This window comes from Astatotilapia calliptera, chromosome 6 (genome assembly GCF_964374335.1).
Source record: "Astatotilapia calliptera chromosome 6, fAstCal68.1, whole genome shotgun sequence".
NCBI classification, from domain to species: Eukaryota; Metazoa; Chordata; class Actinopteri; order Cichliformes; family Cichlidae; genus Astatotilapia; species Astatotilapia calliptera.
In genome coordinates, this window is record NC_137427.1 from 14,867,143 (window position 1) to 14,882,960 (window position 15,818).

At 42.5% G+C, this 15,818-nt stretch overlaps 1 protein-coding gene across 1 annotated transcript in view; it reads right to left on the bottom strand.

Moving 5' to 3' along the window:
* Positions 1–821: 821 nt before the first annotated feature.
* Positions 822–15,818, bottom strand: part of LOC113023970 (sphingosine kinase 1) — a 40,831-nt gene continuing 25,834 nt past the window's right edge. The window contains exons 3-5 of the mRNA XM_026170478.2: positions 13,644–13,738; positions 11,880–11,995; positions 822–5,708 (exon numbers count right to left, since the gene is read on the bottom strand). Of these exons, the coding sequence (XP_026026263.1) occupies positions 4,850–5,708; positions 11,880–11,995; positions 13,644–13,738 (1,070 nt within the window). The 3' untranslated portion in view covers positions 822–4,849. The remainder of the gene's footprint in view (positions 5,709–11,879; positions 11,996–13,643; positions 13,739–15,818) is intronic.

Consider the following 15,818-nt stretch of genomic DNA (forward strand, 5'->3'; position numbering starts at 1 on the left):
AAAAGCTCAGTCTTTTCTCCTGAAGGCGTTTGGCTTGTGTGGGCAGCCGAGTCGAGCTTGAAGATGATGATTTTGGAGTAGGGGCTTCTTTCTTGGTTGGCACCCTCTAATAACTCCTTGAGCTTCAGTGGCTCCTGGGTTGTTCCTGAACAACCAAACCAGCTTCCTCTCATCTGAGGATGGCAGTCCAGGTCTTCTTCCAGATCTTGGTAAAGTGGAGACATGAGCTCCACAATTTCAACAACTATTTAATTATCATATTTACTCAAGATTAATATAACTTTTTATCAAAAGCCCTGAATGTGGAACATTTGTCCTCAATAATCCTCCCTAGGGTGGATTTGAGTTGGACACATCCCTCATTAACACACCAGATCAGAGGTTTGCAGCGCTGCATACCTACCCACTCATTTTGGTCCAATGTCAGAAATTGTAAAGCAACTTGAACATTTAATCTTAAAGAACTGCGTTGCAGGTTTCCTGTCAGTGATAGATTATGTCTTCAGGTGTAGTTTTGAAGCAGTAACACACCTGAGAGTAAACCTGCAAAATCACCCTGTGATGCAGCTAGATGCAGGATGCATGACCCAGTCATGACTTAAACTTTTCTCCTTTGAGTTTTCTGTCCTTGTGCAGGTGATGATGATGATATCTTCCTCCTTTGTATTCAGGCCACGTGGACGCAATTACTGTGTCCCTGACCTACATATAAGATAAGCTGTGCAGGCAAACCTTTCAGTGAACATCTGATTTTTGGAGAAGTTCATCCTGACAGCAGGAAGGAGGAGGACACAGCCAGCGTTTCACAAACCAAACACTAGTTTGTCTTTTTTGTCATAATTCAATTTATTTGTTTCAGTCAAAAGCACGTCAGTAGAGTGATTTGATTAGTTTAGAAAACTTACATTCATCTAAATGGAAAAATAGATCTCTCTTAGAATAAAGAATCAATCATTCAATAATCAGCATGACTGAAAAATAAAATAAAATAAAAACAACTCGTCTTCCCTTCACCGTAAACTTTGAAACACAGAAGATGACAGCGGTTCAGAAGCAGCAGATAAAGACAAACAGCAAATTGTCAGGTCCTTCATCGCCCTATCACTCGGATTTTCAGTCACATCGACCTACAGAGGAAAACTGGTCTGACTCTCCATGTATGGGCTCAAATTGTGATCATAAATATTTTGTACATACTTTGTATGACAGCCAAACCCATCTGTTCTCTGATTGGATTGTTAAATTTGTGATTGACGTGACATTGGCCAATCAGATGAAAGGAAGAAAAATGGGGTCAGCACGTGTCAGAGCTAATCCATTTCTCGCATATTTTTAATTTTCATAATAAAATATTTTCATCGGTGTCTCTAAATGTGTCCAAAAAAAACAAATGAGCATTTCTTCAGTTGACCCAAAAGCAGCAAGTTAACTGCACTGCCACACTTAAACCACCGGGGGGCAGCACAATCAAGGCACACTACCACAGGACATAAAACATTTGACTGCACTGAAAAAAAAATTAAAAATAAAAGATGTAAGTGCTCTAATGGACTCTGCATTAGAAAAAAAATTAAATGTTACATAATGTTTGCTTTTTCAGACAGAGCAGAAAACCTGCTGCTGCTTAAGAGCAGGTTTATTTTTCTTCTAAATTTAGTCAAATTTCCAGATAATTGAACATCATCATAGCAGGTTGATCCTGCTTCATCCCCCAGCTGGACCGAGCAGGTTTCCAGCACGATTGCACAAACTTAAATTAGGGCCCGTGATTCACTTATACTATGGAAGCACAACCTCGACGTCCCACGAAGGCTTTAACGTGGCGTTGGCAACAAGCGTACATTGTGCAAAAAACACGGAAGAGGGAACAAATTTTGGTCTCTAACGATTGAGCCTTTGCAGATTCAAACAGTCGTTGGCGTGTTGAATAAAACATGGAAACATCAGCATGTTTACTGCGACTCTGTAGGCACATCGAAGCTCCACAACTTTCCTTCGTATGTGGACTTAAAGATCACCGTCGCCTCTCCCCTCCCTCATTTTACTGCTCAGCTTGAAGTGAAACACGTCCTCCTCTGACTCACTGCATCTGGACAGTCTACTAATGTTCCCCAATGATTTCCCGGGGTGAGGGGGAAGGAACACAACACCGCCCACCTCATGCAGCATTTAACAAGTCAATATCTCCCCCTTCTCCTCCTCCATGTCCACTCCCTCACACTCTGTGTAACCAGCTCCACCCAAAACCCCTGTTTAAGGCTCCTCAGTGTTCACAAACATTTTGAAATCTGCAGCCATTTTTCTGTGATTTAAAGCTCAATGCTAAGGACACCTCGGTGATGATAAATCTGCCACTGTGTGTGCGCGCTGTGACTGCTCTGCAGTGGCACCAAAAGCAACAAATAGATGGCTGAAAGCAGAAGAAGATGATGGGTGCTATGGTGAGAATGACGGGATGGCAGAGAGCGAGGCAAGGAAAAAAAAATACAAACTGAAGCATCACGTAAGTGAGGAGGAGCAGAGCCACAGCTGTTTGAGGGAGAAACTCCACCCGCGAGCACTTAAACACTTGCTGGAGGTGTAGTGGTTTTTCTAAACGGGCAAAGAGCTCTGCAGCTTTTAAGGTCCGGCATGCAGCACGACGACACGGCTGAGGGAGTTTTGTTTGTTGCGAGTGTAAAAACAAATCGGGCTTAATCAGAATTCACATCCACACAAAATGTGCCTGTGAACATTTTTCACTGGAGCGGTTTCATCCTGCGAAACCAAAAAAAACAGACACAAAAACTGAAAACTGTCGCAAGTGAAGATGGAAGCGCAGCAATCGCCTCGCAGATTTCACACCCTGTTTATGTCAACAAAACCTCTAACGAATTTTCCTCCTCTGATGTTTTCCTGCCGCTTTATGAAAATCTCGTGCCAAAAGAAAGTCTGAGTCACGAGGGAAATATGAACGTGAAAACGGTGCCAAAGCTGTGTGAGATTTCTGTGGGTGTGACCGCTTGTTTACTGTGTTTTAAGGTGGATTGCTTCTTTACATTCACTCTCACCCGTCGCCATCAGTGACCCCAACTCTAACCCGTGATTCACTTAAACGATGGAATACATATTCGTATTTGTAATCTATTAAATTTGGCAATCAGGGAACCTCTCTCGCCCAGACAAGTCTGGATCCACTGATGCCAGGCAGCAGCTTCCACAGCTGAAACTCAATTTCCCAACGTTCCAGTAGGACTTCTACTTAAATTTTGGTGTGATTCACTTGCTGAGGCCCACACAGCCTCTAGGCTGGATGAAGATATGTTGAACACAATTCTGCTTGGACAAGTTAACGTGGCTGGTTTAAAAATCGGGAACTGGGGAGGCGCTACTGAATGTGTGAAATACCCTTTAGTGCTTTTAAGAAACAGGATCAAGTTAACGAGTTTAAGGCAACAATGAGAAACTCTTCAGAGAGCGAAACAACGTGACGGCCTCTGATCAGAAACCAGGAACGCTGGTGCAGGAGCGCCCCACGAAGCTCTGATACATGATAAAATAAATATAAATAAATTAAATATAAATACTTATATCTAATGATTATTTATACAATGTGCTTAGCTGCGGTTCACTTTAAGATACCATGAAGAAACAGACGTTTTCCTGCCTTGGCGTCGCCCGTGACACAGACGAGCACCTTCCCTCCTGAAGGTCAGGTCCATAAAGGCTTTCATTTACGAGTTTCAGCCTCTCTCACACAAACAGACACAAACACGCTGCACTGCAGAGGAGTGTAAAGGCCAGAGAAAACTAATCCCCCGTCGTTGCATAAGATGCTGTAATTCTGGCTGATGTGTTTGCTGCGACGCAGACAAACGTCGCTGTCCGTGCAGCCGCGATGAAACGAGACGCCGGGAAAAAGATGGTGATGGATTTTCGTTCTCCGGAGGCTGAACGTTTGATGAATGGATGATGAAACGTGTGGGTCTTTATGTGTTTGTGTTTTAGCTCAAATGAGGCAGGACTGCCGTCAGTTCACACAGTCATGGCTTCGGAGTGTTCAGTATTAAATTAACAGTCACATTAAATAATCAGAATTAAAAACCTAATGATGCTTAATACTTTTAAATGAAATCTTTTCACAATAACAGCCTGTTACATCAGATCTTTTTGAATTGTATGTGCTGCTAAATTAATGTTTATTTCCTCTTTTTTCAAATGTTGTAAAACAAAACAAAAACCATTAAAGAAACATATTCACAGACTTCAGGAAATGAGGAAAAACTGAGCTGAACACTCAGTTTGAGACATTTGTTTCTCTACTCTTGAATCTTTCTGATGTCGTCGAGCAGTTTTAAGGGAAGGGAAGCTAACTGTGAATAATAAAAAGGTCAGTTTTGGCTGTTCCCAAATTTCACACAGGGCTTTACGCATGTTTAGAGATTTGTGTCTCTTCCTGGAATTAGAACTGGGGCGTGTAAACCACTACACTGTGGAGCCACTGATGTTACTCTAGTATGGAGCTTGAAATGAGCCAATTGCATCAACTTTGAACGGACTCAGTTTGTGTTGATTTACAGGTCAAAATATCTGTGCTAAAATCTCTTATTGTGAAAAGAATGTTTAATAATAAAACCTAAGCTTGAAAAAAAGTCATTTTTAGTGTAATTGATGGCATTATTTGGAGTTTGTTTCATTATTTGTCTAATACTGAACACTCCGCTCATTTTAATGTAATAACATCAGGAGGCTTGAATCCGCTGCTTTGCTCCTGCAGCTGCACAGCTCCTGATGCGACAGGTGAAACACATTTATTGTTAAACGCCGTCACAGAGCAGAGATGAAAGCGGGCAGTCGAGATTGTTCAGTCTCATCCAGTGATTAACCTCGACAGGCCTCTGTGCACCGCGGCCTGTACTGGGCCGTACTCCACCACCTCTCCGTCTACTGTAATTATTCCTTTGGGCGAGTACGGCTCCAGCCTGAGCGCCCGCACCTTAGTGTACACCAGATGTTGGCAGTTAGTAGTCAGATGTGCACCCTTCTCCATAGCTAGGAACAGCCTCAGCAGCGCGGTGGGCGATATCCCCGCTCTAACGTAAAAAAGATGAATGACGCCGTCGTCCGGGGTGGCCTCTGGTGCCGCCAGGAGATCCTCCGCCAGGTGGGATTGGTACATGGCCAGCATGAGGACAAAGTCTTCCTCCGGCACCACCACCCAGTCGTCGGGCAGCGGCTGATCCAGAGGTGGCAGCAGGGAATCGTGTGGGCCGGGGAGGGCTTTGGTGACGCTTCGGGAAGGCGTGCTCTCCACCCGCCTCACTTTGAGGGAGTTGTTGGAGTGGCAGGAGTTGTGGAAGGAGGAGTCTCTTACAGCAGGTAGTGTCACGGGGGGGACCCGATCCTTGCAGAGCATTGTGTTACTCCTCAAAGCCTCCTCGCTGTTGTGGTCCCTGGTGGCGGGCAGGTAAGCCAGCCTGCCCTTATAGACACGGAGAGAGGCCAGCCGCACCAGCGTGCCAATGGTGAAGCGGACGGCGCCAAAGTGACGGTACTTCTCGCTCTCTATATCGACGTCGGCTACAAAGCCCCAGGCCAGAGACAGGAAGGAGAAGAGACGGGGGCTGGAGCAGAGATGGACGGAGACCATATCCATGTGGGACACCAGACCTTTGCAGAGCAGGAAGCCACAGCTGACCAGGAGCTCCTCGCTGGTCACAGGAGAGGCTCTGCAGGAGGAGAGGGGACATTTAAACACTTCATGGCAGCTCCTGCTTTCAGACACGACCACAGTTAGGCTGAAACAACCACATGAATAAATTATAAGTGATTTGCAAGTAAATTATTTAGGATGTATTGTGGTGATTAATTAATGTCGTTGTTAACTGTACATCTTCAGCTGTTGGATAAATGTGATTTTTAAAAATAACAACTCACAACAATATATCAGTTAATCAAGAAAGCAGTGTGCATATTATTAAATAATCAGAATATTCAGCCTTAAAGTAAATATACGACAAGATTTTGAAACGTTGACATGTAAATATGCAAGTTAGACATTTAAAAACCCAAAGACCACTTATATTTATTTTATTGCTACAGCTTAATTTAGAAATCACCTCTACAGGCCACATTCTCCTTGTGTTTTTTGTTCTGTACAAGCACATTTATGCATTTCCTGCTGCACACTCAGTCACATGGGAGGGGAGCAGGTTTAAGGGTTCAGCATTTTGCCCAAGGACACGTCAACATGCAAACTGTGGAGGTGGAGATCTCCTCCACAGACTTACTGCGAAATGACCTGCTCTACCTCCTGATCCACAATCCAAGCTTTATTTATAAAAAGAGAAACATCCACCTCAGAACAGCTTCCATTCTGGTTCCATTTAATCATTATTTGCAATGAAATCTATTTAAAAGTGAGCGACGGGCTTTTGTAATGTAAAGCAGAGGCGTCTGATCCAAACTGGAAACATATCTAGACCCTCAACTAAACTAAAGCTGATTTTCAGTGTTGATTTATGTTTCAGTTCATAAAATATCAACAACAAATCATTTGAGACTCTGCAGACAGAGTTTCCCCTCATCAGTCTGGCAGGAGGAGGCAGTTAAAAAATCTGGTTTCAAACACAAGATAAAGACACCAAAATATAACAGAAAGGCTCCTTCTGTATTTTTAGGAAGTGGGTCAAGGCATCCTTGTGTTTTTGTAAGTGAACTTTAAAAAGTGGCGTTATACAATACAGGGCTAACGGTGACCTTGTTGTGCTATCTGAAATCACTGAGGTGGGGGAGAGAAGAGGTGGAGCCCCTACAAAGCTCAGAGGGTGGGGGTGTAGGCGAAGGACAGTGTGGGCCTTCAGATAACAAAGACGACCCCATCTGGGAGAACGGATACAGAGGTGGAAGGTCACGTTAACACGCACCCACAGATTTGCCGGCTGTTACAGCCAACGGCCAATTACAGCGAGGAATGGACGTCTCAGCGGAGCTCAGATATCTCCATATTCAACATCCTGAATTTATTCATCAGTCTAGCTTTCCAAACAAACTCATCTACATTTTCACAGCTCTGTTACTGTATAATCACGCTCTGGTAAAAAGGTCAAGAAATAATCTGATTATAAGGCGATTTCCAGCTCATCCTGCTTTGCCTCTCAGTTTTATGTGTTAAAGGTATTAATTCAATTTATAGAGCACCGAACCACAACATGATTTATAGACGTGCTCTTGGATTGTTTGGGGTAATAAAGAGCAAAGAAATAAACCTTTGTGAGCAGCGTGCAACTGTGTGCAGATTTCAGCAACATTTACTTTCAGAGAGATAGTTCTGTCAATGTCAGAAGAAAGAGCAAGACGCGATCAGAGAGCAGCAGGATGCTGTTTGTGGCATAAAAATGTCAAACATTTAGCAACATGTTAGCAACAATGAGGTGAAATAAAGCAGGTTAACAAGAGAGATTCAAATACCCAAAATGAAAAACTGAATGCCTACCCAACGAACAAATATTGAATAGTCAAATATTTGGCCAATCATGGTACACGATCTTAAGTTTAGTGATTTACCTAACAAAAGAAAGCTCACCGGTTTGATCCCAGGAGGAGACACAAATCCCTTTGGGGTTGTGCCAGAAAGGCCATCTGATGTCAAAAAAACAAAAACAGAACATGTGGAGCTACCTGCCTACCTTGTGAATAGGGAACCAGCCAAAAGTAGCTCTTCATTGTACAATACCTTAAAGTATAGAGTAAGTGCACAGCAACAATGTGGAGGAGAAGCTCGGTGTTAACAGAAAAAAGCTTCAGATGGAGGCTCAAGAACGGCAGCCATCTTCCTTTGACTGATGTCCACCGATGAAAAGCAAAGTGTCTTAAAGGTGTTTAGCACATAAGTCATCGCTTGAGTTTAATCTGAGAACTACTGTTTCTGTGGTGTCGTGCGCAGCCGTATTCACTGTGTGTGAAGTGGACAGGAACATGAATGAGAACAGAGGGGGTCCCAGTATGCAGCCTTGAGGAACACCGAGGTTAAACTGCATTTATTGTCCACATTTCAATGCACTAATTTCTCTCCTATATTAAACATGCAGTGACATTAACTATAACACACACTCTTCTGCTCACTGATGATGCATCAAGGTCTATTTGTGGGTCTCACTCATGGATAAGAACATATAAAAATGACCTCCTGGATCACTTGACCTGTGTAAACATTTTCTAATTGCTTTAGGTTCTCAATCACTAGTTTAAAATCTCATTGATTACAACTAATAGATTAGATTAGAGTCCAAAAGAAGGATAAAAGTACAACTGCACTAAAAATGTGCTTTATCCTCTTAGACTTTGACTTACATATTTATTCACATTTTACAACACAAACATCCCACTGTATTCAACAACTAACTCATCAGGAAAGTGTGAAATTAAGTCATGGATAGAGGGAGCCAATGGGCCGTTTTCCATATCTATCCATCTTTTATTTACAGTCAGTAGGTCTGAATGTTAGTGTAGCTCACTGAAGTGGTTGGTCTCTTTCAAACTGGAATAATGGTGGTAGCTTTGAAGCATTGGGAGACTACAGCCTGTGACAGACACATATTGAAGCTGCTGGTGTTAGTTAAGCGGCGAAGCCTTGCTGCACCCATCCAGGACTCCTGTCAGGGCCTGCCGCTTCCGCGGAGTCTTCTGTCATGTGTCCACAGCATCAGTGGTGCGCCTGGCGCTGTGGGCTTTGCTCTCTGTCATTTCCTTGTTATTCCTGTCTGAGTGGGCAATAAATCTGTTGCTCTCCTGATGGGATGACGGATGTGGTGGGGGTGGTACCGTTGTGACAAGCGATATAGAACTGTATGGCTTGCCATTGATGGTTGGATGACGTTGTAGCTCCTGCTCAGAAGCAAATTAGACCCTCAGCCAGCAAACCTGCACACTGCCAGTGTTTTGCATAACACCAAATACATTCTAGCTGTCGCTCGTTTGATCCACGTAGCCTCGGTGAACCCGACATTCAGCTGGGAATAATACCAAATACAATCTGGCCAGGGCTACTGCAGGACAGAGAGGGAGAGATTTTCTGGATGCCCCGGGACTGTGAGAGGAGAGTAAACAATGCAGAATCTGGTCCCTTCCTCCCATTGTTGCTGCCGCTCTCACTGGAAGACTATTGTTTGAGATGAGAAGCTGATTGGCAGATGAAAGAATAAACCACCAGTGAGAGGTGTTTTCTTCAGTTTGACTATATTCACTTTAACTTTTATTCAGTCTGGAATCCCCCCCCCCCCCCCCCCCATTATTATTTTTTTAAATCCAAGACAGCAGGACAAAAAACTGCTTGACTACAAAAAACACCCGCCGAAAAAAACAACACTTGAGTGAAAAATTATTTAATTAAATAAAACAGCGAGGCGCTCAGATAAAGCTCATGTGACCTACAAAAAAAGAAGCAGGAAGCGCCTCAAAGCACTTAAACAAGCTTTTTTCCCCATTTCCCACATGGTGACTTTAGAGTATAAAGAGCAGAATATCTAAACACACAAATAGAAGCCACAGTTCAAAAGCTGTTTACATAGAGGGACGCAAATTTGTATAGAAATGGACCAAGAAGCCACATCTTTATGAAACAAACCAACCACCTGTAAGAAAATTAACTGCGTGTCACATGTTTTGGTACCAAACGAAGGGATGATTTAGGCACGTACACTCTCCAGTGGTGTGAGCTGCCTATTAGTGGAAATAAATACCAGTAAGAAGAACTGAGAACACCTGACACGAGCCACTTAAACAGAGATGCAAGTCCTTAACCAAGAAACAATTGTAGGCAATGGCTGTTGGAGACCAACTGCAAGTAGCTACAGTGACCAACTGGTCAACTTAACCAGCAACACCCTGAGGGCAACATGTTGCAATCAATCAATCAGTCTGTGTTGATTTGTGCAACTTGTCTGTAAAACATCTCTTTGCAATTGGGGCCTCGACTGGTTTGCAACTGGTTGCACTCTTGTTATATTCCTACATAAAATCAAGGCTGTGTTTGTTAATCATGTTTCAAATCTTCAAATCCAGTTGCTTTGAAGATGGCAACTGACTGCGAGTCGCCCATACCTGGTTCTTTCTTTGACTTGACCATTTAAAAGATTGTTGTCAAGACTGTTTCGTTCACTGCACACAAATGCAATAATTTGGACGTGCCCCAGTGTCCATCCACTGTTTTCTCTAATGTGACTGCAGCATCATGTTAAGATGCAACAGAAACGGCCGCACAAAGTGATGATTTGGCATCGTGCCCTGCTAAGAGTGACAGTCCTGTTTTATGCTTCTGGTAATTACAAGGAAGTATGAGTGCATAAAGAGTCCTGACACATCAAGAAGATGATTTAGGAGTCACTGGCCCAGCATGTGAAGGCAATGAGTAAATTATGTCATGTAACCAATAAATGGTTCAGTATTTACTGCAAACTGGAAAAAAATACAACAAAAAACAAGGTATGCTTCTTCTTCTTCTCATCATCATCATCATCATCATCATCATCATCATCATCATTATTATTGCACAGATAATTAAAAAAAGGAAAACATAACATCTGCTGCCACTGACCTTTTAAATAACAGCTTTTAATGTTAATATTTTATTCCAGATGTTTCCGTGTTATGATGTTATATTTATTGCATTTAACTGTTTGGTTGATGGTTGAGTGACTTCTGCTGATTGTAGCCCTCAGGGATCATTACGATGTCCTTGACCCCTGATGTACTGCAGGTTTCAGACTCAAACCGATGACACTGTACTTCATAAACAACGCCACTGGTCTTTTTCTTTTTAGACAGTAGTTAGTAACAGTTTATGCTACATGAACATTTACAGATAAACGTGGTCTGATACATATGCTGATATCAGCTGAGGACAGCTTTATTATTAGGTGATATGTGGTTAACTGATTTTTAAACTCCTCCCATCAACTGTGTTCTGAGTGTTTGAGTTTCCCACTAACTACAGACCAAACTGTGTCACTGCAGGGATAGTGTGTGATACGCGAGTAAGCTGCTTGTATGTATTTGTGTTATAATAAATGTCACTGCATGTATAGAGTAAACGAGTTCCTTTATCTTCTGTCCCTCTGACTTCTTCTTTCTGTCCTGTGTTCAGGCTGAATGATCTCCAAACAATAACCCATTTGAATGAGTCATGAATAATTAATTCAGATGAGAGGAGTGCATTTTACAACGAAAAGCACCAAAAGGAGTCAGGACCATGTGTGTCTGAGGTTCAGCTGTGCAAAAGATGCTGTATCTACAGCAACGCTGCACATAAATACGTCCTATTGATTTCTGTAACATGTCCACAACATTTTACAGAAAAAGCTGTTGTTATATGACTGATGAGAAACAGAAGGTTCAACAGGCCCCACTGAACCACACTTAAAGGGATCAGAGCCACGATTCAGAGTCCTTGTCTGCAGATCTTTGTTCTTACGTGAGAATAAAAATAGACAGACCTCCTCCTGCTACAATCACTTGCTAAGAAAGTAATTACTAATGACAGCTACTGTTTGGTTGAAACTACACACTGCATGTGATTTAAATCACTTAACCACAGGTATGTGCATGCTGCTCGTGTAATGGTGTGGCTCAGGCTGGTATGTTCACAGACTGGCTGGACTGGTTTCGGTGGAGCTCTACACCAGGGGTTCATCATGAGAAACGAATCATTTTTTACTACCGATTAATCTGCTCATTAATTATTAGCGTAATTTTAAAATTGCAAAACCAAAAGATCTTTATTTTTAAGATGATGTTTTACTTTATCTATCCAACAGTCCAAAACTGGAAAAAAAAAGGTTCAAGGTTTTGAGGTTTCTACAGAGTGCTGATGACTGATTTGTGCATGTGTGTGCGTGCCTCACCCAGAGTAATGATGTATGGATGCAGCCAAGGCGTTGCCTGATCCACCAGGAAGGATACCCAGCGGTGTCCGGATGGCCTCCTCCCAATCTGGCCTCTCTAGCAGACCATTTATCACCTGACGCACACAGAAAATACAGCCTCAGTAAGGTGGCCTGAAAAATTTACTGTGTCAGCTAGCCAGTGACAGATATACACTGTATGGACCAAAGTACGGGGCCACCTGCACATCAAACCAGCAGGAGCTGGTGACCGTGGAAAGCCATGCAATTAAGATTTTGCGCTGATGTTAATGCAAGAGGAGGTTTGGAACTGTAAGGCTGAGGTTCTGTGGTCCCCACACACTTCCACTTTGCAATAATAGCACTTAGAGCTGATCATAGAATATTTAGGAGGGAAGAAATTTCATAAACTGACTTGCTGCAGCAGCGGTATCCTGTTACAGTCACACGCTTGACTTCAGTGAGCTCTTTAGAATGATTCTTTTCACAAGGTGTTTGATGAAAGCAGCTACATTCAGATATCAAGAGAAAGTGTGGCCCAATTTTGTCCATAGTTTACTTGCATTTACAATGTATTTTTTGCTGAAAGTACAGTAATGCAGGTTGTAAATATTGATATCATATCAACAGTTTATGATACTCTTAGAAACACCTGCAGTGCATGCAGCAGTGCAGCAGAGTCGAATGGCATCTGCACAGCAAGTTTCCAACCACCAATCCATCCATACACTTTTTTAACTGCTTGTCCAATTCAGGGTCGTGGGGGCCTAGAGCCTATCCCAGTTGTCATAGGAGAAAAGGAAGGGTACACCTGAGACATGATGCCAGTTTATCACAGGGTTAACATAAATTAATCACCAATCAACCGAATACGCACGTCTTTGGACCGTGGGAAGAAACCAAAGACCTGAACAAAATCCATGCAGGCAGGGGAGAAAACACAGAAAAGCTCCTGCTGGCTGAAATGTTCAAACTAGGAAACCTCTGTGTGGGCTGACAACGCTAACCAATGCTACACTGTGTTGCTGAAATTTCTAGCATTGTATATATTCTATGTAGCAAGTATTTTATGAAATACTGTGGTGGGGAGAAACAATAACCCATGATTTTTCCCATTTCAACTCTAACACGTCATTGTCATCAGCTCCAAAAGTCCGGTATTGGTCAGGCTCCAACAGTCAGCATCCAGCCTGGTAGCACAATCTTTTGTAGTACTGTGGAGTGCTAATATTCATGTGCTCACAGAGAGAATAGAAAACTAGTGTGTTTACGCCATTGTACTCACTCATTTTACCTTTTAGGAATGCAATTTTAACCATTTTAGACCGAAATAACCCAGGCAGAGCCTATGTACATTTAACCTAAAACTGTCTGTGTGATGGATGACTGTGAGGTGAATTTGGTGGGTTGAGTAGCTGACTGCTGTTTCTACTGGCCTGCTCTTTTTTGATTGGCAGGCTACATTTTTAGTTATTTGTCTAATAAATGTCAGAAATTGCCCATGTCTTTAAAAAATGACCATACAATCAAAACATTTATGCCCAAAAATGCTGATTTCACATAATTTGCTTTTATGTAAAACGATGTAAAACATTATTTTTAATAGAATCTGGCCAAATGAAACATACTTGACTGTCATACATACAGTTTATAAAAAGTATATTTGAATAAATAAACAGCTGAGTTCATATATTCCAGCTGGATTGGTTTTGAGATTACGGTGGTGTTTTTGGTTATGAACATAGTGCACGTGTGTGTCTTTACCTCATACAGAAGTCCGTCTCCTGACATGATGACTAAAGCGTCCCACTGCGACAGGTCGGCCTCTTTCACCATCTCCCGAGCGTGATTCTGCCGCTCTGCAAGACAAACAGAGAAAATATGTAAAGTATGTTGACTCATGCAGGTTTGTCTTTCCTGGAAGAGAAATCTGAAAAGGGGGACACCTTCTCAAAATGTCAGCTTCATTCCTCCTCAGAGGAAGGTCATGGTTGGCCCTCAGAGGTGTAGCTACTTGTGTTACAGCTGAATAGCATAGCTGTGCGAGGACGGCCAAAAGACAGCAACATGACACAAACACGAACATCTGAGGCAGTCTGAGTAGATCCCTGCTCCTCCTGTAGTTTTAGTCTTCCTTCCCTTCAGTTTCCAAATTAAAGTATCACCGTGGGAGGGAAAGTTGATATATGCTCTTAAATGAAGCGCCTGTCACACCGCCAATTAGATTGAGAGAGCTAAATTACTCAGGAGCACTCTGTCAAATTACTCCGAGAATGAATAATCTGATGCGCGTCTGTCGCTAATGGGCCAGCTGCTTGGAAGGTACAGGAGTAAACTTTTCTACTTTTCTACTTTTTGGTGTTCATGATTAAAGCTTAGACTTTAAAATGAGGAGAAAAAATCCAGATGGGTACAAAGCAGGTACACGTGTACAAAAGTTCAGAAAAAGGGTGACAAATCCCCCCAAAAACTAATTATTGTGGACATACCAACAAACCACAACATCAAAACCACGAGTATTTAGAAGGTTTTGTGTTTGTAAGGCTGTCACACGTGTAGGGCTGTGCGACATGACCAAAATCTCATATCCCGATATAAGAATTCTATCGTCCCGATAACAATATAAATCACAAAAATGTAACATTTTCTGTAAATTCTGTGAATCTCGGGCAGCTCGACTTGCGGGAAGTGTTTCCAGCTGCGCGTCATGTAGCTGGAGTCCAGTGTTTTAACAGATGTATGAAACTTTACATTTTTAGACATAAGTTGTAACGGCCACCGTTTTCTTTGTGAGTATTTATTAAATGGTAAATGGCCTGTATTTATATAGCGCTTTACTAGTCCCTAAGGACCCCAAAGCGCTTTACATATCCAGTCATTCACCCATTCACACACACATTCACACACTGGTGATGGCAAGCTACATTGCAGCCACAGCCACCCTGGGGCGCACTGACAGAGGCGAGGCTGCCGGACACTGGCGCCACCGGGCCCTCTGACCACCACCAGTAGGCAACGGGTGAAGTGTCTTGCCCAAGGACACAACGACCGAGACTGTCCAAGCCGGGGCTCAAACCGGCGACCTTCCGATTACAAGGCGAACTCCCAACTCTTGAGCCACGATTGCCCACATTACATATTACACAGCGTGCTGCGGGGAAAAGCCTGTCCTAACGTTTGAGTCTAAGGTCTATTTTTTAGCACCTGGCGGCTCTTTTTTTACTTCTCATCCGTAAATAATCTGCTCTTTCACGTGATTCAGTTTATTTTGAAAAGTCTCAACAGGATCTTGAGCTTTATTGTGAAAGGTTTATGTGGAACATAAACAAGCGGACACGCAATGGTTTTACCGTCGTTGTTGCTAACCACAACACATAAAAACAGGCGCTTGTCCGTCCTTAGTGTGGTTATATAAAATATAAGAGACAGAGAGAACTTTAAGAAATTAACGATGGAAAAATATTGCCGTAAAAAGTTTATTTTGCGACACCACGAAACAAACGATAACGTAAAATAAAACATAGACGTTTTTATATCGTCATCCGATATATATCGTTATATCGAACAGCCCTACACACGCGTGTCACATCTGAACATTTTATTGCACAAGCCTCGTGAGTTTTCTTAATCAGGTTTTTGAATATTCCATTCGCGTTTGTCTGCTCTTGTAGGAATCCTCTGTATCGCTCTTTCACTGTCAGAGTCTCCTTCTCAACAGTTTCAAGGTTAAAGGGCAGAAGAAGTGCTCTGAGGTGTAAAACACACACTCACACACACAGCAGCACCACTGGTTTGTGTTTCTGTGTTTCATATTTCTTATTTTTTCTTTACAAAGCAGCAATCATTCTCTCATTTGATTAGATAAGAAAAAAAATTAAGGTAACGATGAAGCATTTCAGTAAAGTTGGACTTTAGGTTGTTGAAATAATGGAATCACTG